Below are 23,368 nucleotides of genomic sequence, written 5' to 3' on the forward strand. Positions count from 1 at the left end.
AGGCTAAAACAGTGCAACAAAGTACACACATTTAATGACCATGCTAATTAAATCATTTGCACTTATCCTACCTCCACCAGCTGCAGATAAAAAGTCAGAGGTCACAGTTTCCAGTGACCATCAATGAATTATTTTAACATTTCTATGTGAAAATGATTACTTGGAAATTTCTAAAAGAACTTATTACATGGTTTCAAAAAAAATAGTTGCCCGTCCAGCTGAATTGCCATTACAGCAATGCACAGTGCTAATCAATGAAAACACAGTTATCTCAGGGATTGCATTGATCTGCCATTCCCAATGTCATGCGTCTGAGTCATGTATTGACAAACTAAAGCTGGCTGCCATCCAAGGTCCCATGGGGGGAGGTTTTGACCTCCTTATCACGGATGAAAACAACAAAAGTTAACTACTAGAAATACTAGCGCATTCTACATTCCACAATGTACATCCCATGGGTTTTACTCAGCCCCGTGTCGAGTCGTTGTTTTGACCTTTGGGCAATCAAAAATGAGTTTGAGTCACAGCTTTATGAACTTCCACTTTCTATATATTTCAGAGCAGGTCACTAACCTTGTCAGCTACGAATGGGAAAGCCCTGAACAACCTTTGCTTTGCAGTATGCATCAGTTTTTCCCTTTATCTTTAATGGTATAGCACTTTCCAACACAGATTCCCCTTCTCATTTGTCTTTTCCACTGCCTTCAATAGCACCCCCCTTTTTGCTCAATACCACAGAGCCTTTGGAACATTACCTCTAACTTAGTCCAGATGTCAGGTTACACTAAGGCGAGCAAAGTATGGCCTTAAATTTAATTATGTTGGAGCATAATTGTTTTATTTTAATTTTATACAACAATAACAAAACACCAATGCTTGGATACAATCATCTCACCAAAAATACTAAGTAATATTTGAAGAATAAAGCCATTGTGGTACCTGTTAGAGTCCCACCACTTCCTTTTGGGCCAATATGATAAATCCCATTCACAAACAGGATTCCATATATATATATATATTTTTTTTTTTTTACAGACGAAGGGCACCTGCAGGCAGACCTCGGGAAAAGCGGAAAAGGAAGGGGATTATTGTACTCACTCACTCATGGAGGCTACTCTTGTGCTAAAAACACTTCCGACACATGCATCCATTGTGCTTCCAGCATGGCTACAGGAGTACACAGGCTTGAATGAAAAGGATTTACAGCAAACAATACAAAGTCTGCAACAACTCATAGACAGAAAAACTGATTACACAAAGATTGGTTGATTTTATCAGTGGTCTTCATTCTTGAGTAAATGGAAAGTCACACAACTAAATATTACAAAGACTACTTTTCCAAACTGAACAATTTTACTGTCCAATGATCACAGAATGACACAATGAGACAAATATGCTCCATGCAGAGTAAAAACAACACAAAATTGAGCTTAGTGTCCCTGTGCAGTTCGGAAAATGAATAAATGATTGACACGTCAATTACAATTAACAGTGAATCTGAATGTTATGGTGAGCATCTATCTCAAACTGGTTCCTCAAGCAAACACAATTGGCTTTCATGTTTGTGGTTTCAGACAGACAACAGATCTTTCAATAAAATGAGGTGTCTGCGACAAGGTATCAATCAACCTTTTGTTGCCTCCCACACACACACCTCAGGACTTGCACTCCTCTTTCACCTAACCCAGAGTTCCTGAAGGGTTTCTGACAAATCAGCTATTCATCAGTGACCTGAGACGACATGGTGAAAAGAGAAAAGACAAACAGAGCAAAGTCCAGTCCACAGTTCAGGAACTGCAATTCTTCTATCACTTCAGACCTCTGCTGCTCTCACCTATACTTCACCCATCTGTGGTCTTCTGTTTTTTGGTTCAGTCACCCTCAACAGCTTGTCAGGCATTCAGAACGAAAAGTGAGATATTTCAAATTTTGACAACCCTGTCTAACAATTGGTCCTTAAAAACAATAGACTACATCACCCTCCATTGACTCTTCCAGAAATTTAATGCAAACCAGGTTCTACTCTAAAGTCAGGTTACATGGCAGTCTTTTTCTTTCCTCCAGAGAACATTGTAGGTGCAGTTTAAGCTACAAATCACAGATGTTTTATTTTGTATTGTCATTGGAACTTCAGCTCCATGTAGTCGTAAGCGTGACAATTAAACAGTGGCCATCAGGCCACAACATTCGTGCAGGGTAAGAGCAATCCTAGCCTGAGGGTGGTCTCTGTCTGCCTCTTCTTTCATAATCCGGAGTCCAGGGGCAGGATCATTGACAGTAGAGTTGGTGGAGGGGGAGGGAATAGCTCTCACCACAACTATCATCACAGAAATGTTTCCACTCTTTGCAAAATAAGCCACGTTTTCCAATGAGTGGTAAAGTTCAAATTGCACTGAGGATAGTTTCGAATGAGGGATCTTGATGAGACTTGTGTTTCGATTGTGGGTGCCTAGTAGGCACGACATCCAGATATTGTGGACAAGAGCATAGCTTGAGGAAGGGGGTGGTCACAATTTACTCACTGTGAATTACTTTTTAATAAAAGATACAAGAAAAAAATAAATGATACTAGAGAAAAGTAAGTGCGTGTACTTTTACAAAGCAATAAACAATGCAAGTCCACATGAATTGGCACATGTAATGTGAAATGCAGACTGAAAAACAGATTTATATTAATTTTTTTAAATACATAAATTAATAGGTTAGTCACTCTGTGCTTACACCATAGACATTGGACAGTGAGACGCTTGTGAACATTCCGAACTCTGGTTGCCATAACAATCTTTTCCTGTTTGAATAATTCTAAATCATCCAAAATACTGCAAAATTCAACAAATAGAATAGAGTCATTTCCAAACCATAATGGAAAGAGAAAATTTCCATTTTGGCAATAACTTCCATCACATCACATCTCTTGCATTTAACTGCAAAGCATGTTAAGAGCACATTACAGAAGCAACCATGTGTGTCTTTGCCAAAGATTTGAATAACTCAGAAATGTGGCTGTCAGAAAATGGTTATATTAAGTTACATTCCACAGACTCACCACTTCGCACTTCACTTTGCAGTACTGTTTTATTATATTTTGTAATTCTGGTTCAAAATCTGCTTGGATTGTGTGCCTGTAATCATCTAAACAAACCACTATTGGGAGATCAGTGGGATCGCAATCATGCCTTTGATAGCGAGCATCTTGACCTGATATGTGTTCAAGCGAATGACGAATGGGGAGCTTTAAGTAGGCCATCCTGAAACAGTTGGTCTTTCCCTCACGTACACCCTATCATTAGAGCCGAGTCTATTTATAAAGCCCATAAATTTGGTTGGCCACATTGACAGTGCCAAGTTACCAAGGAGTTTGAGGAATTGATGACTTTACAGCCTCGCCAATCTCTCCCTCTCAATACCTCCATCAACTCCTTGTTATTTTCTTCTTTTTTGCTCACGGTTTGCTACAGTGTGTAAAGAAGAAGACGTCATAGCAACCCACGACTACACAGCTCATTTCCCAGTTTTCTGCAAAGTCAAATTCCCTTTCCTCTACCGAGTCAAGGCGGAGCGTGGAACACACTGGTGGCACATTTCTCTACCCTGACCTCCATCTTTCCATTCCTCTACTAGCCTGTGTTCATTTACTGAACAGTTTTATCACCGAGTCAACTCAATAAACAACCTAATTTTTAAAATCAACTCTGATGTGTCTGACTGAATGGCGTAATCATCAGCAGATGGGATTTTAGTAGTCGATACTACTGATCAACTCAAAAGCAACTTGAGATCTAACAAGATAATCCGAGTGCAGAAACGCAGTTTGAATTGCTGTCATCCAAATATCTTTCTTGAGCATAAAAAGCAGGTCTAAACACGCCATAGATAGTCTGCCAAGTTCTTCCCCTTTATGTGGTAAAAATAATCTTTATGCAGTTTCTGTTAGACAATTACTGTCCACTTATCCCTCACCTGAAAAGATATGCACCCAAACTAAAAGAAAATTATACAATTCCAACAATAAAGTGCATCACATCATACACATTGATTGTGATATATGAGGAAGTTGGTAAATATATTGCTAGTAGGGACACCGACACTACTGTGCTAAAACACCCAAGGTATCAGATCTTCAAACAGCAAAGCAGGTTAAAAATTTACACTCATTACTACTTGAATGTTATATGATTGCACTATATTTTAGCATAAACTGTATAGTGTTCAGGCATGTGCACCAAGACCGCCATAAAAGTGTTAAAAACAGTAATGATGGAAACATTAACAGCGCCTGGTATTTGTAAGACTCGTGTTACCTCTAATAAGATGAGCTGGGTAGTTTACATTTGCCTGATCAATAGGGCCGCAGTATATTTCATTCAAGAGGTCACCTACATCAGCACAGCCTAGCACAGCAGCTGTACATAGCTAGAAGGCATGCTGTTAAGGGACTAATTAGAAATCACAGTGCGGCTGCTAACCTGCTCCACAATCCTGGTTTCAATGGGTTCCATGTCCCCAAATTGAAGAAAATAAAACAATTTGTCACCGATCCTGCCTTCTTAACCTCATTTGATGTTGTGTTAACAAACTTTGGTTACAAAAGAGGAAGAACCACTTCCACATGTACTTCTAGTACCTTAAAAATAATAATAAAACAAAACGTGGAAGTTAGCAAACAGCTGATGCAGCACATGCACTGTGCATAAGCATATTTTAAACACAGTCATTGAACTATTTTCATCAAATTTATCTAGGCAATATTTCATGTTTCCAAGTAAACATTACCAAGTGAGATAAGATAATGTTGTTGACATATCAGACCGCAACTTCAATAGTAGGTTTTTGCTTTCCAGAATGAAAATGCTTGAAAACAACAATAAAAAGAAAAACTATGCTCTTGCCCCTATACTTGACAATTAAATTGAAAGGGATATTTTTAATGGCAGATGTATAATACTCAAATCAAAATTCACACAATTTTAATTTCAGCAATTTTTTTTAATGAAAAGCTTACCAATGGGTCACATGCGAGCTCTGCAAATCTTGACATTTATTCATTGAGCATTCATTCCAACATATTGCAATATTGTTGATAAAAAATGTCATTAAAAATGTACACATTGTAGCAAACAATTGACACATTGGGGATAAAGGGAAATGTTGGTTGGTTTGAAAATCACAATTATGTTAGTATATATTTTCCTGTGCAAGACGGTACTTTTGCACTTTTGCTGAAGCTAACCCATTCCCCTCCCCCACCATTTCTGCACTTCCATCATCTCTGGAGCCAGAACTGACCAGATGGCTCATTTTGTTGACAAATTAAAATTAAAATATTACAAAAATAACAATATTTGTTCAATGGACTGTGAGAGCCAATTAAAATAGAGAAAATATGCATATGGACAAAATTTAGACTTTTTTCTAGCTGTCAGCGAGATGGTTCGCACCCCAAAAACAAACTTTTAAGTAATATTCAGTCCCAATTTCATTTCTGTGGCTATCATGATCCTGACTTCAATGGTACCCTTGTGTTCTGGCACTATTGGCTGACATCCCTTAAAACATGGTGCTGCTTAAAAGGTGGTTTTTGAGGTGCGTTTTCCAGTAAATTAGTCCATGTCAAGCATTCCTTCTTAAGGAAATCCTTTAATTATAACAATCTCCATTTGCCATTCTTTTGTGAGCTTGGCAAACCAAATTCAAGTGATTCAAAGAAGCTGTTCTGGATGTGAATACAACTTGAGGCAAAGGCTACTTCAGAAAACATCATTTCAGACCAGGCTAAATCAAAGCAATGGAAAAAGTCAGTAAGATGGCAAAGATCTATCAAAGCAAAGTGCGCGTGGGTATGTGTGTAAATGTAATGTCCCTGGGTATGATTTTGTTTTTCCACCATGATGACATTAGTCATCATGAAAGTGCTTGCTTGGTCCAGCGACAAAATATGGAACCATTTGTTTTGGCCTGATGTACTTTTTAGAGTCAAAAGCCTTCAGGAATGACTCTAGTAGTCAAATATTGACTGTAAATGAAGAATTTGAGAGGCAGGTAGTATAAACATACTAAAGCTGAGGAAGGGCAATTATTTCAAATTTCCATGGAAATTACTTTTAATCAGTTTAAACAAAATGGTCTCATTCAGTAACAGACATTTTTAGGCCAATGTATCTGCCAACAGTTGAACCGTATTATTTTAATTTGTACCACATGGAGCACAAATATAAGAGGACATGAACAATCGTAGTTGCCGGGCCAGGACCTGTCTTGAATGTTGTACCAATGCAGTTTTTCCCAGCTTCTTCCCCTGGCACAAAGATGCATGGTAGCTTCACTGAAGACTAATTTATCCATAGCTGCAAATGCCACCATGAACAGTTGTTCCTGAGTGACGAGTTGCATGTGTAACACGCCTCTCACCCAAGAAGTATATTCTTCTCCAATGAGTAAACAATGACAAACTGAAATACGGCTTTCTTTCCATTGTTTAAATTGTGTACCACCACCAACACAATTAATATTGAGATGCAAGGTTTGCCATAGAAAATTCAAGTCAGTCTGAATATTTTTATAATATATGCATGAAAAAAATATGGTTACAGTGACAGGTCAAAAAATACATACATTGCAATAGAACGTTTTACTGAACAGTATACATTTGGTATGGATTTTTCCCCAAAGTTGCATTGTTCCACCAAGGCTTGGAAACACTATCATTGAGTCACATTTTTTTACAGCGTCTAGCAACGTTGTTGAGCAACAAGTTGAGACAGACAACTCATGCATACGTTACAAAGATGCTAACTAGCATGTTAACACAAGACACTTAAAAATGACAGTTTTAGACCAAGCTAACTCACCTTTATAGGAGTCATTTCCTTTAGCTGCTCTGTCACTACACTGACTGTGAGCCAGTTTGTAAACGTCCATATGCTTCGGAAGTCAGGAATAATTCACCGTGTGGTAGGATAATGTTAAATTAAAAACTTTAGTCATTGTGACACAACCAGACATATTAATAGAAGGTGAACGTACCTTTTCTTGCAGCTGCTCCCATTGTATTAGTCGTCACTGTAGTATTCCTTACTATTAAAGTGACTGATGACTACTACTATTAAAAACAAAAAAACAAAAAACAAAAAAGGCTAGTTCACTCGTAGATCCGTGTCCTTTTTTGTCGGGCAATTTGGTTGAAATCTGACCTCGGAGTCTGCGAGGGCTAACGCCGGATACGGACAAAGATACGAACACGAGCTTGAAACCGGCGCGGAAACTGGCAAATATAACACAATAACACGAGTGGACAAAAAAGTGGCTTCCTCGTATGCCTCGGCGACACAAAGGACAGGCGTCTTCTACATTCCGGGCTTGAAAATGTTCAAAAGTACATTTGTCGCAGGGTGATGGACAGCTTACTGATTGGCTAACCAAGCTAGCCCGTTGCCACTTCCTTTCTTTACTGCCTTAATAACAGCAGCTAGGCTGTGAGAAACCACCAAGGGGAGGAAAAAAAGTTCAAGAAAAAAAAGGTGACGCGTTCAATGAGGGAGCGCTGTTGCATTGAAATGAACAGCTTTAGGACAACAGACCCCCCTACAGTATTTACAGTGGTGGTACGGCTCACTAACACTGCCACAATGGCACCAATTATATATACATAGATAGCGCCAATGCACGATTAAAAGGTACATGACGGCTTGTATTTACGGGAAGTGACGGACACTTGCTTGATGTCTTTGATACCCAAATCAACCATTTCATGCACGAATTAGGATTTTTTTTATTTTACCTTTTACATGGCACTAGATTCACTAAATCCATTCATTCCAATAAACGTTCAATTACTCACCCCATCCAGTCAAAATGGATTGGACGTCCATTGACGTCAATGGCACTGAAACAGCCCCTCTTCCCAGTCTATTAGTTTTATTTATTTAGTTTTCATGAGCATTGAATTTGTTAATGCATTTATTTATAATTATATAATAATAATCGGGGACATCCTAGTGTTTATTTATTTAAAACAATGATGATAATAATACAAAATATATTAGTTATTTGATTGTATGTTCATTTTAAATTCTAACAGGGCAAAATAATGTAATGCTGCTTTTGACCGCAAGATGTTGACTTTCTCACATAGATACATTTATTTTAATTTGTTAGATCCTTTGTTGCTCTTCTCCAAACAGTAACTTATTTTCCAACTAACTATAATCTTCTACATTTATCCCTGATTTAAAGATCTGTGCTAAACTTGATAAATAAATACATTAATATGGATACTGTAAACTCCTATGGGAGGGAAAAGGACAAAATACAAAAATATTGGGCCATCTTTACAATCCCTAACTCTGGATCCTCCTTTTTTTTTTAAATATGAGTATTATTTGGTACCAAAAAGTATTTGTATGTATCAGCATTATGAGAATGGTTGGCACATTTAAAACACTGTTGAAAGTAAACATGTCTGATGTGGTTACTGCTGTTTGAAATTACATGTTGAGAATGAGGGCGTTTACAACTGCCAACTAGGTGTTGTTCACGCCTTGAGTTTCAGTTACTTGAAAAAAAAAACATATTTTTTTTATATATGTAAAGTTGCATGCCATCTCTCAGCACTATTATAACTTTAATAGTATATTCTCTAATATTTTGTCAAGTTTTTTAAGGCGGCTCGGCCTAATGGTTAGTGCATGGGCCTCACCGCTGTGGGTTCAAATCAAGGTCAGTTGACCTGTATGGAGTTTGCATTTTTCCCCGGGCTTGCGTGGGTTTTCTGGGTACTCCAATTTTCTCCTCCATCCCAAAAACCTGCAGGGCATACCTAATTGAGCACTCTCCATTGGTTGTTTGTCTCCTTGTGCCATGCGATTCAAGATGTCTCCCAACTGGTGCCTTGTAGTTAGCTGGGATAGGCTCCAGCACCCCCTTTGTGAGCATAAGCTGTTCAAAAAATTAATAAATAATGGTTTTATTTTAACCAGACTGCACAATTCAAAGAGAATTAATCAGTATACACACACACACACACACACACACACACACATATATATATCATAAAAATAGAATAAATAAAAAAAAACATGACACCAACATTGGTGCAATTTGCTGCCCATAAAACACTTTGTCATAGTCAAGTTTGCAACACATGGCTTAAGATTGTGTGGTACATTTTGTCACTTGAATCAGCAGGGAGGGGCACCGTTACCCTCTTATGGGGGCTTCCTGTTTTTCTACATTCTGAGAATTATTGGGGAAGAAAAGCATTCTAGTTCGAGCCCCGATGTTGACGTTCTCTGCCGTTGTCTCGTAAGAGCAAATGTGATGCTTTCCACTCCTTTTCAAAAGCTTTGAGTCATCTTTAAATGGCCCTGTGCACATTTTGAAAGAAGCCTTTTATTGGATAACATGGACAATAGTCATAGTGAAAGATCCTGTGGGAACTCATGTTAATCACAATGTAGGACACAAAAACGGTGCACAAAAGTGACAGTTTGAATGCCCTCCTAACAGATGAAATGCTTCCGATTCACTTCAAGCACTTTTATGATGTGGTGCAAGAAATGTGACAACACGGTGGCAATCTTTCTTGCATATCGCACACGTGCGATGGGTGTTAACTTACTAGGGGTTACTTCCCTATAAAAAAATGGGTTACAGAAATCAAGAGTCAGCGACAAGAGCACTTTCTCATGACTTCAGCATCCTAACCACTGCCAGCCACGGTAAGTCAGGTCATTATTCGGTTATTGATTAATATAATTACGACAAATTGCCAAAGAAACCCTCCAAAGCTCTTTCAGCAATAGACTGCTGCACCCTCATTGCGGCAACACGCTAATTTATTTATCTATTTATTCATGTATCTATTAATTAAATGACTAATCTATCTATGTCTAAAATGCCTTTCCTATTTCTGCATCCTCACCCTCTTGCTACTGTGACAATAAAATTTCCCGAATATGGGATGAATAAAGTGATAAAGTTATACAAAAATTTCGCAATTCAGTTTCATGCACATTGCAAAGAGCTGGGTTTTTAAAATGATTCACTCATATTTGTCCAGAGCGATGTCGTTTTGTCTCGTTTCTGGAGAATGAATAAAGTTGTTGATGCCGAGACTGCATTTGAGAAATGGATTTTGCATAACAAAGGTCGATTTCCGATAGACGTCGTATTCAGACTTTTGCTGTGCCTGCCACTTGCTTTACGAGAAATAGTTCAAGAGCACCCTGTTGCGATTTAAATGCCCTCTGCATGTGTTTTTGGTCCATGCTGTGTTCACCACATGAGGGGAGGCATTTAAATGATGACTTTTAAATTGGCAAAGTGCCATTGAGGAAGCGCAAGGCGGATTTGACCCACACTTTGAGTTCATAGTAGTGCTTTTTAAAGAACTGCTGAATTATTAATCCACGGTTTAAATGATAATAAGCATGCTTGGTAAAAGTGTTTAAAAGTACATCATTTTCTATAAGAAAAACCTAAGTATCAGTTCCACTTTTTATTTGCACTCATACTTTTTTCTCCATCTTATCAGGGGATTCAAGTGGGACAAAAGTGTGCCATTCATTCTCGCACAATCACCCCAACCTAGTTCTGGACATGGATTTTCTCTCTTCCCTGACCTCCTCATCTTCATGCCCTCACTTGTATCACCTTTCCACTTTCCCTATCAACACATCCATTTCAGCCATCTCTGACATCAGCCAGGTGATCCTCCGCCATTACAACCACACGGGTCGTCTGAAGAACCGGACCGTGTCCAACTCCCCGAACCACATCAACGCCAGCGCCATCATCTTCCTCTGCATCAGTGTCCTCATCATTTTAGAGAACTCCCTGGTCTTGGTGGCCGTGATTTCCCGCATCCGTCGCAGTTGGCGATGGGTCTACGTCTGCATCGGTAACATCACACTGAGCGACCTGCTGACCGGCGCCGCCTACCTACTCAACATCTGCATGTCAGGCGGTCGGACTTTCCGCCTGAGCCCGGCGCTTTGGCTTTTCCGCGAGGGCACGCTCTTTGTGGCCTTGGCTGCTTCCATTTTTAGTTTACTGCTAATCGCCGTGGAGCGCTACATGACGATCACAAGGCCTCCGCCTCAGAAGTCGGCTCGGGGCGCCTACTTCCATATTTACGGGTTGGTGGCCCTCTGCTGGGCTTTGGCACTGGTCATCGGCTTTCTCCCCTTGCTGGGCTGGAACTGCATGTGCAGTCTGGACAGATGCTCCACCCTTCTCCCGCTCTACTCCAAAAACTACATCTTGTTCTCCCTTCTCCTCTTCATGGCCATCCTGGTGGCCATCGGCGCGCTCTACGGCGCCATCTACATCCACGTGCACAAAAGCACGCAATTGCCACGCTGCCGCCAGCGATCCTTGGCTCTTCTGAAGACGCTGATTATCATCGTGGGGGTCTTCTTACTCTGCTGGGGTCCGCTTTTCCTTCTGCTACTGCTGGACTTCTTCTGCGCATCCCGGCGGTGCGCAGCGCTCTTCAGCGCCGACATCTTCATCTCATTGGCCGTGATGAACTCGGCTCTCAATCCCGTTATCTACGCCCTGGGCAGCGGCGAAATGAGGAGAGCGATGGCCCGCCTCCTGTGTGGCTCCTGCCTGATGGGGGGTCTTTGTTGCCCGGAAGGGTGGTCTTCCAAGGACACTAGTAGCACCTCGGAGAGCAAACAAGACAGCCTGAGGAGTAGTTATAAGAAGGCCAGGAATCCCATCGTCGCCGCCTCCCCGCCACCGCCGCTGACATCCACGAAGGCCCGCCAGGCTTCGAAAAAATGCAGGCTGAGCTCCACCATCAGCTGCCTCTCGCTTTCGAGCGGTTAGACCACAATGCGGACCCCTCCCATGCAAACAGGACCTGAAAGGCATCCCATACACACAAATTGTATAACTGCTTCCTAGTCATAACAATTTGAAGCAGGTAAACCATGTATATTTCCACTAATGGCTCATTAGAAAAGAGAATGAATATATTTTTATAATGTAAGTTTGTAAAAAAAATGTGTAAAAAAATTGCTGTGCATACTTATGTGCATTTTATTTTACTCTGGGATTTTTAGTGATGTTTTTTTTTTGTTGAATGTTAAAAATAATTTACGTGAAATGAGAATAAATATATCTTTTATACCCTTATAATGCAAGAAAATGGGTGTATTGTAAGCAATTTTTAAATTCCGGGATATTTAGTGAAGTTTTTTAGTTGAATGTTAATAAATATTCCACATGAAAGCAGAATAAATATACCTTTATACCCTTTTAATGTAAGAAAATAAGTATATTGTATGCATTTTTTATTATGGGATATTCAGTGATGATGTTTTATTTTTTTGTTAATAAATTTTCCACTAGTATTCAACTTTTTCCATTCATCTGAAGGGCTATATGTCATTGAAACTTTGACAGGCTCCATAAGACTCCAAATGATTCATGAATATAAAAAATCCCACCAACATCAGCTTGACAAAGTCAAGTTTTAAATATTCCTTCCAAGGTGTCTTTGTTGGCATCCATGTGAAGAAAAAAAAGCTCCATATATATATCAGAAGAGAGATTTATTGCCTATGTTATTGCATTGAGCGCATTGGATTGCAAAAGTACAGCTAAAGCTGTGGCATCTGATTGTATGATTTTCCCATGATAATATAAATCAGCGGATCCCAACAGAAATATGCTTAAAAATGTAGTTATGTCAGATAGGAAATTGTGACAGATTGTGACTGTGACAGATGTCATTAAGAGTAGGTTACATTTTCATACAGGTCGACCAACCTGGATTTGAACCCAAGCCTCTAAAACTTTGAGACCGACACACTAACCACTCATCCGCCGTGCCGCCTTACTAAAGAGTATACAACTTAATAGTTTGCTCACATTCAAACCAAAACAAATATTTCATATTTCCAAATTTTACAATAAAGCATTTTAATCCCAAGTATGGCAACAAGAGAAAATATTATGATATTTGTAGTAAACAAGTGTTAGGTAAAGTTTTTCTATTTAGCAGAAAAGTCACATTGGATTTTTGGCAGTGAAAAGCTATAAGGTCATTGTGGTAGTTTGGGACAATATTTGAGTTCAGGACGTAATGACATTTTATCCCAACAGTGAAATCCATCAGTAGCAGTTGTTTGCTTATTTTTTAAAAGCACTTGAATTCATTTTTTTTTTTTAAGATTTATTATTTTTGTTATACAAGTAGTCATGGGCAAATCAGATGTGACTCCTAATTCACACATAGTGATGGGAATACAGCTAAGCATGATATTATGACCGATATTAACATGTTTACATAAAATATAAAGTTCTGTTAGAGTGTTACGTGTCGGTATTTAATAATTATTATGGTTTGAATTATAACTAAACTGACACAATGATAGGTGTGGCTAACATTGATCATTATCTCAATTGGACAGCACACTCCTCACCCCCCCCCCCCCCAAATTATTAATTATTGTATTAATTTATCTTTTTACCTTTGCAGGGCACTCATTCAACTCAATGGCTGGCATTGGTGGCGTTAGGTGTTAATTATATTAATTTGCAATGAAATGTAATTTTTTTTAATGATCAAAGATAGTAACTTGTTCTATAAAAGATAATATATGTAAATAAAAAAGTATTTAGTTTTTTTAAATGACCTAAATCAGTCTTTTAATATATAAAGGCATAATGTTTTTACGTGTCAATATTTAAATAGCTGTCCACTTTGGATACAACTTCAGTACCTAAAAGCATTATTCAAAATATCATAGTGTTTTGGATGTTTGTTTGTATAAATAAATAAATGCACACGAAAACAGGAAACAAGAGAATAAAATATCATTAGAATTGATGTTTTAAAGAAGATGCAGGTGGGACTGTTGAGAAGTTCAAAAGGCAAGTCAGGTTGTGTTGACTCCCTTTCATTTGTGACATATTTTATTTGTCTTATTTGTTTGTCTAAGCGCTTGGTCAGGGCAAGATAACACCATTGACAGATAGATGCCTAGTTAATCATACTTTTTTGGGGGGGCTTGTCTACAAAGGAAAAAGTTCCTATATAAGGGGGCATCACTCATCAGTGTGTCACATCCATCACCATGAGGGTGCTCGTGCTAGCCTTGGCTGTGGCCTTTGTTGGTATGTCTTTATTTGTACTATTTCAACTTTTTAATTTAAAAAAAAAGAAATTTAAGAGTAGATATTTTGCACTAATATAATTTATACTGACTCTATTATCACTATTTATTCCAGCTGGCCACCAGGTCAAAATAGGTACGTAAATCCTTAGTAAATTTGGGGAAATGTATTTTGTGATACTCAATTCTAAAACCATTGCCTATATTTTGTTGTAGCTCCAGAATTTGAAGTTGGAAAGACGTACTCCTACAAATATGAAGCAATTCTTATGGGGGGACTTCCAGAGGAAGGTTTGGCTCGTGCTGGCTTCAAAATAAGAAGCAAAGTGCTGATCAGTCCATCAACTCCCAACACCTTAGTACTGAAGGTAGAAACCACTCTGGCATCAATACAGTCACATTTGAATTCCATTCAAGTCATGACACGAGGCTTTGCGACAACTGGGTCTCTTTTGCTTGCAGCTACTGGAACCAGAGCTCTTTGAGTACAGCGGCATCTGGCCCAAAGATGCCTTTGTTCCAGCCACTAAGCTCACCTCCGCTCTGGCAGCTCAGCTAAAGACACCACTGAAATTTGAATACGCCAACGGTATCGTAGGCAAAGTGTTTGCTCCAGCTGGCATCTCTACGCCTGTGCTGAATATCGTCAGGGGAATCCTCAACATCTTCCAGATGAACATCAAGAAGACGATGAACGTCTATGATCTCCAGGAGGTACACCTGTCATTTTCTTTTCTACGACCTCTAACTTGAGCTCACCTGGATATTTTGAATTTGGTGGATTAGGCTGGCGTACAGGGTGTGTGCAAGACCAACTATGTCATCAGTGAGGATACAAAGGCTGACCGCATCCTTTTGACCAAGACCAAGGACCTGAACCATTGCCAGGAGAGCCTTGTCAAGGATATAGGCATGGCATACACAGAAAGATGCCATGAGTGTCAAGATGTAAGTCCAGGGGATCATCCATGCTCTCATATTACACAGTAACTACATCTTTTATTCTATTCATGTAGAGAAGCAAAGCCATAAGGGGAACAGCAGGATTCAACTATGTCATGAAGCCCTCAGCCACAGGTGCTCTGATCCTGGAAGCTTACACCACTGAGCTGGTTCAGTTCTCACCCATCAATATCCTCAATGGTGCTGCCCAGATGGAGTCCAAGTATGTATATTATACAGACACAAGTATATTATATCTCATTATACTCGTGTAATGGCAATAAAAGCTCTCAATTCAATACTTCAAATGAAAAATAAGGTATGTAAAATGGACAGTTTGTCAAAGAAAGGGTTCTGCTTCCCAGGCAATCCCTGAAATTCGTAGAGATCCTGAAAACACCCGTCGAGCTCAGCAAAACTGATTACGTCCACCGCGGAAACCTGCAGTATGAATTTGGAAGCGAGCTGCTTCAGACTCCTATCCAGCTTCTAAGGATCACCAATGCTGAGGCTCAGGTACTGGACCAAATATTCTCTCAAAAAATGGTTACACTTTAAACTTCATGCCACTCAATCCACTTTTTTATATTAATAGATTGTCGAGATTATAAACCACCTGGTGGCCAACAATGTTGCTCAAGTCCATGAAGATGCACCTCTGAAATTTATCGAACTCATTCAGCTGTTGCGTACTGCCAAATATGAAACCATCAAGGCCCTCTGGTCACAGTTCAAATCACGTTCAGCATACAGGTAGGTAGTTGCCAGTGGGATTCAAAAGTACAACCAAGTAGGAAAAAAAGCAAAATTTAACCTTTTACCCCCCCAATCTAGAGAATGGATCCTGAATACAGTACCTGCCATTGGAACTCACGTTTCACTGAGGTTCATCAAAGAATATTTCCTCAACGGTGAATTGACTGCAGCCGAAGCGTCTCGGACTCTAATGGTAGCCGTGCACATGGTGACTGCTGACCTGGAAGCCATCAAGCAAATATCGGTAAGTCACCTCTACTTGCCACTGTGGGTAATAATTGCGAGTAAGTTTTTGTAACGTCTTTTGCTGAATCCATCTTGATTCAGGACATAGCCGAGAACCAGAAAGTCTTGGAAACCCCAGTGTTGAACGAAATTGCGGGGCTTGGCTATGGTTCCCTGGTTTCGAAATACTGTACAGAGAACCCAACTTGTCCAGTGGACCTTATCAGGGTATGATCATTTGGTTCATTTGCTTTTCTGCAACTGAAACTGTTACATTTATTAATTTCATATTTATTTTTGTCTCTACAGGGTGTCCACGATCTGATTGCCCAGTCTATTTCCAAGGGTAATGTTGATGAAATCATCCCCCTTCTTAAAGTTCTTGGTAATGCAGGACATCCTAGCAGCCTCAAGCCAATCTTGAAGGTTCTGCCCATCTTTGGCAATGCTGCTGCTAATCTGCCACTCCGGGTTCACATTGAAGGCGTTTTGGCACTCAGGAACATTGCAAAGAGAGAGCCAAAAATGGTATGGATCGATGCTCTAACTACTGTCAACTAAAAAGCTTGAGAGCTATGTGTCATTTATCATGTCTATGCTTTTGTGCATTAGGTCCAGGAAGTTGCTATTCAGTTGTTCATGGATAAAGCTCTTGACCCAGAGCTCCGTATGGTTTCTGCCATTGTGCTCTTTGAGACCAAACTGCCCATGGGTTTAGTGACTACCCTTGCCAACGCACTCTTGAGGGAACCAAATCTTCAGGTCTCCAGCCTGGTCTACTCTTACATGAAGGCAATGACAAGATCCACTACTCCTGACTTCGTCCACGTGTAAGCACCATCGAAAACTTAAAAGACCTTTCCGAGTTCTTACAAAATCGACGTCAAAACTAAAGTTGGTTTTGTTTTAAAATTGTATCCTATTTACAGTGCTGCAGCCTGCAATGTCGCTGTGAGGATTCTCAGCCCCAAACTTAACAGACTGAGCTATCGCTTCAGCAGAGCGCTGATGGTTGATGGCTACTACAGTAAGGTTTTGCCCGAATGTTAATATCTTCAGAGCTTTTCAGACTTAGGGAGTTGATGGCTTCAATTTTGATTTTTGCAGGCCCCTGGATGGTCGGTGCTGCCGCCAGTGCCTTCTATGTGAATGAGGCCGCAACTGTTTTCCCAAGAACCGTCATGGCTAAAGCCCGCGCATACTTTGCTGGAGTTTACACTGATGTCATTGAGGTACAATGAAACCCATATTTGACAATAAGATTGACCGCTCTAACAATTAAGATTTTTTTAAATTTTCGATACAATTACCCAATATTGAAATATTATTCACCCTATCAGGTTGGAGTGAGGACTGAGGGAATCCAGGAAGCCCTCCTCAAAGTACCAAATCTTTCAGATGACTCAGATAGGCTTACTAAAATGAAGAGAGTCATGAAGGCTGTAAGTTCAAGTTATTTTTGCCTATAGCATAAACTGTTGCCCTCTGAGAAATCGCAATGCATTATATTCACACTTTTCTCTCCATCCCAACCTTAGCTTTCTGAATGGAGGGCTGAGGCTTCAAGGAAGCCCCTGGCCTCGGCACATGTTAAGCTCTTTGGACAGGAAATTGCCTTTGCCGATATTGACAAAGCAGTGGTTGACCAGTTGATGGCGGTATGTGTCCTCCAACATTGCATGTCATTTTAAAAACCCCTAAATGTTCTCAAAATACATCCTAAAGTCTTATATTTTTTTCCAATAGGTTTTCAATATTCCACAAGTTCAGTCTTACGGAAGGAAGGCTTTGGATCAGCTCCTGGCTGGCGTGAAATTTGCCTATGCTCTGCCAATGCTGGGCGCTGAAGTTCGTCGCATCTGGCCGACTGTTGTTGGTCTACCTATGGAACTCAGTTTCTATACTTCATCTGTGATAAATGCGGCCGTTGAACGTACGCTCGACCTCTATTTAAACATCACTCAATGATGGAAAACAAAATCCTAATGGTTAACCTTGTCCCTTTTTAATAGTCCAAGCAACTGTGTCACCACCTCCACCTCAGAAATTAACTCCTTCTCAACTTCTTAAATCTGACATCAGCATGAGGGCAGCATTCACCCCAAGGTAAACTTGTACAATTATAAAAAACCTCTCTTTATTTAAACAAATCCTCCCCATCCCACCCTGCAGCAGTAATTGAAACATTTCTCTATCTTGCAGTGTTTCCACGTACACCTATGCGGTGATGGGTGTGAACACCGCATTGGCCCAGGCCGTTGTAGTGTCAAGAGCCAGAGTTCAAACTGTTCTGCCAGCAAAGATGGAAGCAAGACTTGACATGGTCAAGGGCAACTTCAAGTTTGAGCTCCTGCCTGTCCCAGGAATCAATAAGATTGCGACTGCACTGTATGTACAATTTCTCTTGGATATTCAACCAACATCAAATATCTTGACAAGTCCTGATATTCAATTTTCTTGCATACCAACAGCGTGGATACATATGCTGTTTCCCGAAATGTGGAAGATCTTGCAGCTGCTAAGGTAACACCACTGATTCCGGCCGACTATGCCCCACAGTCCTCAAAGAAGAGCTCATCCAGAAGTTCCAGGATGACATCTTCTATGAGTGGTCACAAGGTGAGTTTGTGTCCTCATGGTCCACTATGGTCAAATATGTTCTTGTAAAGTATTGTAGTTCTTTCGGTCATGCTTTTGCAGTCAGTGTCATCTGAACTTGTCTCCGTTCTACCGAGCAAAATGAACAAACTCCTTAAGGCCTTTGAGAAAAAGTTTTGCGGCCAAACTGAAACCTTTGGAGTCAAGGCCTGCGCTGTGGTTGAATCTCGCAGTGCCTCCATCGTGCGGGATGTTCCTCTGTATGCCGTCATTGGAAAACATTCCGTTGTTGTCGAGGTTAAGCCAGGCAAGTGGAAATGATGTAGTTACTTGTATAAATCACACTTTGCTTGCTTACAAAGTTGTTTCTCTCTTTGGTTCCAGCTTCTGGACCAGAAATCGAGAAGATTGAAATTGAGATTCAGGTTGGAGAGAAGGCATCAGAAAAGATCCTCAAAGTCATTGACCCCAGCCAAGATGACACTATTCTTGAGGACAAGAATGTCCTGATGAAGCTGAAGAAAATCCTTGTTCCTGGTATGAAGAACCGGACCTCTTCCAGCTCTAGCCGCTCCAGTTCATCCAGCTCTCGCTCTAGCAGCTCAAGCTCTAGCAGCTCAAGCTCTTCTCGCTCATCCAAGAGCTCTTCAAGTTCCTCTCGCAAAACAAGCAAAATGGTGCTAAGTACTGACCCGACTGACACGCCATCCAAGTTCCAAAAACCCGCCAGGAAATCCTCCAGCAGCAGCAGTTCTAGCATTCATTCCAGCAAATCCTCAAAGAGCAGTTCCAGTTCCCATTCAAGCAAATCATCCAGCAGCAAATCCAGAAAATCTTCTAGCTCATCAAGGAGCAGCAGCAGCAGCAGCAGCTCTTCTTCCAGCGCTAGGTCAAAGGTGTGGAAAAAACTACTAAAAATGGCAATACCCATATTTTTGAAAAATAATAGTAAATAATAATAAGAGCTTCTTACTTTTACAGCAAGAACTGTATGACATGAATTTCACCAAGACCCACATCCACCAGGTATTCTTGTTGCAACCAGAAAAGTTGTGTATCAAATTATACTTTGCCTGAGTCACTTCAATCTACATTTGTCTTGTTTACAGCATGCCGTATCTGCAACTCGCCGCAGCAGCCACAGCAGCGCTCAGAGTTTCGAGGACATCTACAATAAGGTGAGTGCCACACCAAAAACAATCACATGCATTCAGTTAGAAAAAAATCATCCTCAAAATATTTTCTTTTTAAAGGCTAGATACCTTGCCACTGCCGTCCCTCCCACTGTGACCATCCTCATCCGTGCCGTGAGAGCCGACCATAAGGAACAAGGCTACCAGATTGCAGCTTACTTTGACAAAGCCACTTCCAGAGTGCAAATCATTTTTGCCAACCTGGCGGAGAAAAACAACTGGAGAATTTGTGCTGATGGCGTGAAGCTGAGCGACCACAAGCTGATGGTAACAGTACAATTGATACAGTAGTAGATTTTCACAATCAAACCAGGACTAAGTGTGTCACTCAAACATCTTTAGGCCAAGATTGCCTGGGGTATTGCCTGCAAGCAATACATGACTGAGATCGCTGCTGAAACTGGTCTTGTTGGTCAAGAACCAGCACTTCGTTTGAAACTGACCTGGGACAAACTGCCAAGCAACATGAAATACTACACACAGAGGTAATTATTCATCATCAGATGTTGAGAGCTCCTAACCTTAACCCTACTCTGATTTTTCTAATGTACAGGTGGTCTGAGTACATTGTAAGATTTGTCCTGGAGAATGGAATTAGCATGGCAAAGGCCAAGAATCCTCCCAAGCAGATCAAACTGACAGTGGCAATTGCTTCGGAACAAAGCCTGAATGTTGTCCTTAAGACACCAAGGGTAAACAAACTGCTTTTTTTGGTCACGTTGTACCAGTGCATAACATACCTGACACTCAAATCCCAAATTACAATCTATCCTGTACAGAGCACCATCTTCAAAGAAGCCGTACCTCTTCCAATTTCCCTGCCAGTTGGAGATACTGCATCAGAGTTGAAAGCATATGATAGCTGGGTGGACACCATCTCTTACATGGTCAGCAAGGCTTATGCAGGTAAAAAAAGGCGTAGTCACTCTCATTGGACATTAGTGCGCAACCCTGCTTTCTGGGATTTGAGTTTTAATATTAAATATTCATCAAAATGATGATTTTCCTGCCCTTTTTTAGCTGAATGCAGAGTTGCCAGGGATACAGTGAGCACATTCAACAACAGGACGTTCAAGGCAGAGATGCCTCACTCCTGCCCCCAGATTTTGGCCCGCGACTGCACCAATGAGGCTAAATTCATTGTCATGCTGAAGAGAGACCAAGACAGAGAGCAAAACGCACTCGTTGTGAAGATTGCAGACATGTAAGGAAATGTTCATCAATGGGGAAAACTGCAGAATTGTACTCACTACTGATTTGTCTCTATTGGGGGGGTTCATCAGTGATGTCGAGATGTACATGAAGGACAATGTTCCCACCGTGAAGGTTGACAATGTGGAAATCCCCGTTAACAAGCTGCCATACCGCCATCCAACAGGTTTGCTTTTCTTCCCCCTAAACTCATTGAATGTAAGCTCAAGTCAAACCTTAATGAACAACTTGCTGTTTCGTTTTAGCTGACATTCAGATCAGACAGAGCGGTGAGGGCGTCTCCCTTCACGCTCCCAAACACGGTCTTCAGGAGGTGTACTATGACATCAGTGTCCAGAAGGTAGTTGGTTCAAGATCAAGTGCAACGTTCCCATTTGGCACCTCTTCTAACACAAAGCTTTGGTCTAGGTTCGAGTGGTGGACTGGATGAGAGGACAGACCTGTGGCCTTTGCGGAAAAGGTGATGGGGAAGTCAGACAGGAATATCGCACACCCAACACACGATTGAGCAAGAGCGCCGTCAGCTTCGCTCATTCCTGGGTGCTGCCCGCCCAGAGCTGCCGAGATTCCACAGGTAAAACCTTTGGGAACCTTCTGGAGCTTGTAGTAAAACCTCTCATACCCTAGAGGTGTAGTCTTTTCCATCTCAAACAACTTGGTCCAAACTTCTTCCAGAGTGTTACATGAAGCTGGAGTCCGTGAAGCTGGAGAAACAGATCATTCTCCACGGCGAAGAGTCCAAATGCTTCTCTGTTGAACCGGTGCTGCGTTGTCTGCCGGGCTGCATGCCTCTGAGATCCACCACCGTCTCAGTTGGCTTCCACTGCCTGCCTGCTGGTAAGTCCTGACAAAAGTTGACAAGATGCTGGGCTACACTTCTCAGTCACCTTCACTGTTGACCGCCTGTTCCCTTTTTTGCAGACACCCAACTGAACCGTGCTGCAGGAATGAGCAGCATCTTCGACAAGAGCGTGGACCTGAGGGAAACAACCGAAGCCCACGTTGCCTGCCGTTGCACTGCTCAGTGCGCTTAAACTTCAAACCTTCATGTGACCACTTCTCCCATTTCCATTCATGCAATGACTGCCAATCACAATAAAGTGTAAATTTAAACCATAGACCTGTGGGAAGTGTGGAGTTTGTCGGGTGCTTTTTATGATTACAAATGTCATTTAATACGGTCATAATAAGGGGTGATCCTACTTTACAGTTTTTCGACAGTCATGTCTGGTCTATAATATCCGCGATATTCGAGGAATTACTGTATTTTAGTTCATTAAACTGTATGGTCCAACAATAATAATAATTAGTCATTTGCTAAAATAAAGAGTTCAAGTGCCAACTTTTGAGGAGCTGTCCACTGTACTAACCACTGTCCCTGAAATGGTTAATGGACTGCCAACAGCTTTTTTAACAAGAATATAAATCTCAATACAGTTGATTGGGTAAAATTTGATTCTCCAAAGACATTCATTATGTTAAATTTTCATCATACTTAAAATATTTTCCAGGGAAGTGAAATGTCTTTTCAAAATGATGAATATGTGGCTGAAATAGGGACACATACAATATATTTTAGGCCGATTATGTATATATAGTAAGGCTTTTTTCTCTTTCATATTCCCCACCGCTAATCCTCACAAAGGAGGCAAGGGGTGCTGGAGACTACCAAGGTCAACTATTGGCACAAGGTGGGGGTCACTCTGAATTGGTGGCCAACCATTTGCAGTGCACAAGGAGACAGATAACTCCAGTAACCAAGTGGTGCAGATGATGAATGAATGAATAAATGTATTATTTTTTTTCTCATAAAAAACTATCTACAGTTAGTTTTTTATTCGTTAAAAACGTTTTTTAAAGACTATAGAAAGGCTATTTTTCATTTTGCAAAATAGACCTAGTTAGTCTGGTTTGATTTGAAAAAGTAAACCATGTATAGTAATGCTATTTTTCAATTTAAAAGTAGACCATGCCTTTTTTACTCTTAAAACATTTTTCTTTGTTGTTCTGCGGCCTGTGCAACTGTATTGTGTAACTTTGTGTAACTATACTTTCCTGTATCTGCATTCTCACCCTCTTTCTATTGTGACAATGAAATTTCCCGAATACGGGATGAATAAAGTTATCCAATCCAACCCAATGACCATGTATGTATTTTTAAAAAAGACCACCTATAGGAAGTCTTTTATTTGTTAAAAATACTTATACTAGGCTATTTTTCATTTTGTAGAATAGACCATGTATAGTAAAGCTATTTTCATTTAAAAAAGTAGACCATGTATAGTAAGGCTATTTTTCCTATTTAAAAAGTAGCCC

The 23,368-nt window shown here is 40.4% G+C and overlaps 3 protein-coding genes across 10 annotated transcripts in view; 2 read left to right on the forward strand and 1 right to left on the reverse strand.

Annotated features, from left to right (window-relative positions):
• The window catches only part of LOC144196404 (myosin IXB), a 36,626-nt gene extending 28,957 nt beyond the window's left edge, over positions 1-7,669 (reverse strand). For 5 of the 8 annotated variants that reach the window (XM_077716553.1, XM_077716551.1, XM_077716556.1 and 2 more), the window contains exon 1: positions 7,024-7,666. The gene's annotated coding sequence lies outside the window, so the exon portion shown is untranslated. Of the gene's footprint in view, positions 1-6,848; positions 6,922-7,023 lie in introns of all 8 variants that reach the window. The other 3 variants (XM_077716549.1, XM_077716550.1, XM_077716555.1) reach the window with 3 other exon arrangements.
• Positions 7,670-9,072: 1,403 nt separating this feature from the next.
• Positions 9,073-12,022, forward strand: LOC144196908 (sphingosine 1-phosphate receptor 4-like). Its single transcript, XM_077717418.1, has 2 exons — positions 9,073-9,716; positions 10,532-12,022. Exons 1-2 carry the CDS (start codon positions 9,641-9,643, stop codon positions 11,830-11,832), a joined length of 1,377 nt encoding a protein of 458 aa, XP_077573544.1. The 5' UTR covers positions 9,073-9,640; the 3' UTR covers positions 11,833-12,022.
• A 1,974-nt stretch (positions 12,023-13,996) lies between these two features.
• Positions 13,997-22,168, forward strand: vtg2 (vitellogenin 2). Its single transcript, XM_077717415.1, has 34 exons — positions 13,997-14,127; positions 14,242-14,262; positions 14,343-14,494; positions 14,589-14,840; positions 14,913-15,074; positions 15,143-15,291; positions 15,434-15,584; positions 15,664-15,821; positions 15,903-16,068; positions 16,152-16,277; positions 16,359-16,577; positions 16,662-16,879; positions 16,979-17,076; positions 17,157-17,281; positions 17,390-17,491; positions 17,588-17,707; positions 17,796-17,982; positions 18,062-18,155; positions 18,252-18,437; positions 18,521-18,668; positions 18,750-18,954; positions 19,032-19,543; positions 19,629-19,673; positions 19,757-19,825; positions 19,901-20,107; positions 20,183-20,325; positions 20,394-20,532; positions 20,620-20,746; positions 20,861-21,044; positions 21,124-21,218; positions 21,298-21,392; positions 21,461-21,626; positions 21,728-21,889; positions 21,974-22,168. Exons 1-34 carry the CDS (start codon positions 14,088-14,090, stop codon positions 22,084-22,086), a joined length of 5,136 nt encoding a protein of 1,711 aa, XP_077573541.1. The 5' UTR covers positions 13,997-14,087; the 3' UTR covers positions 22,087-22,168.
• The last annotated feature ends 1,200 nt before the right edge of the window (positions 22,169-23,368 follow it).

Source organism: Stigmatopora nigra, chromosome 5 (genome assembly GCF_051989575.1).
Source record: "Stigmatopora nigra isolate UIUO_SnigA chromosome 5, RoL_Snig_1.1, whole genome shotgun sequence".
Lineage (NCBI taxonomy): Eukaryota > Metazoa > Chordata > Actinopteri > Syngnathiformes > Syngnathidae > Stigmatopora > Stigmatopora nigra.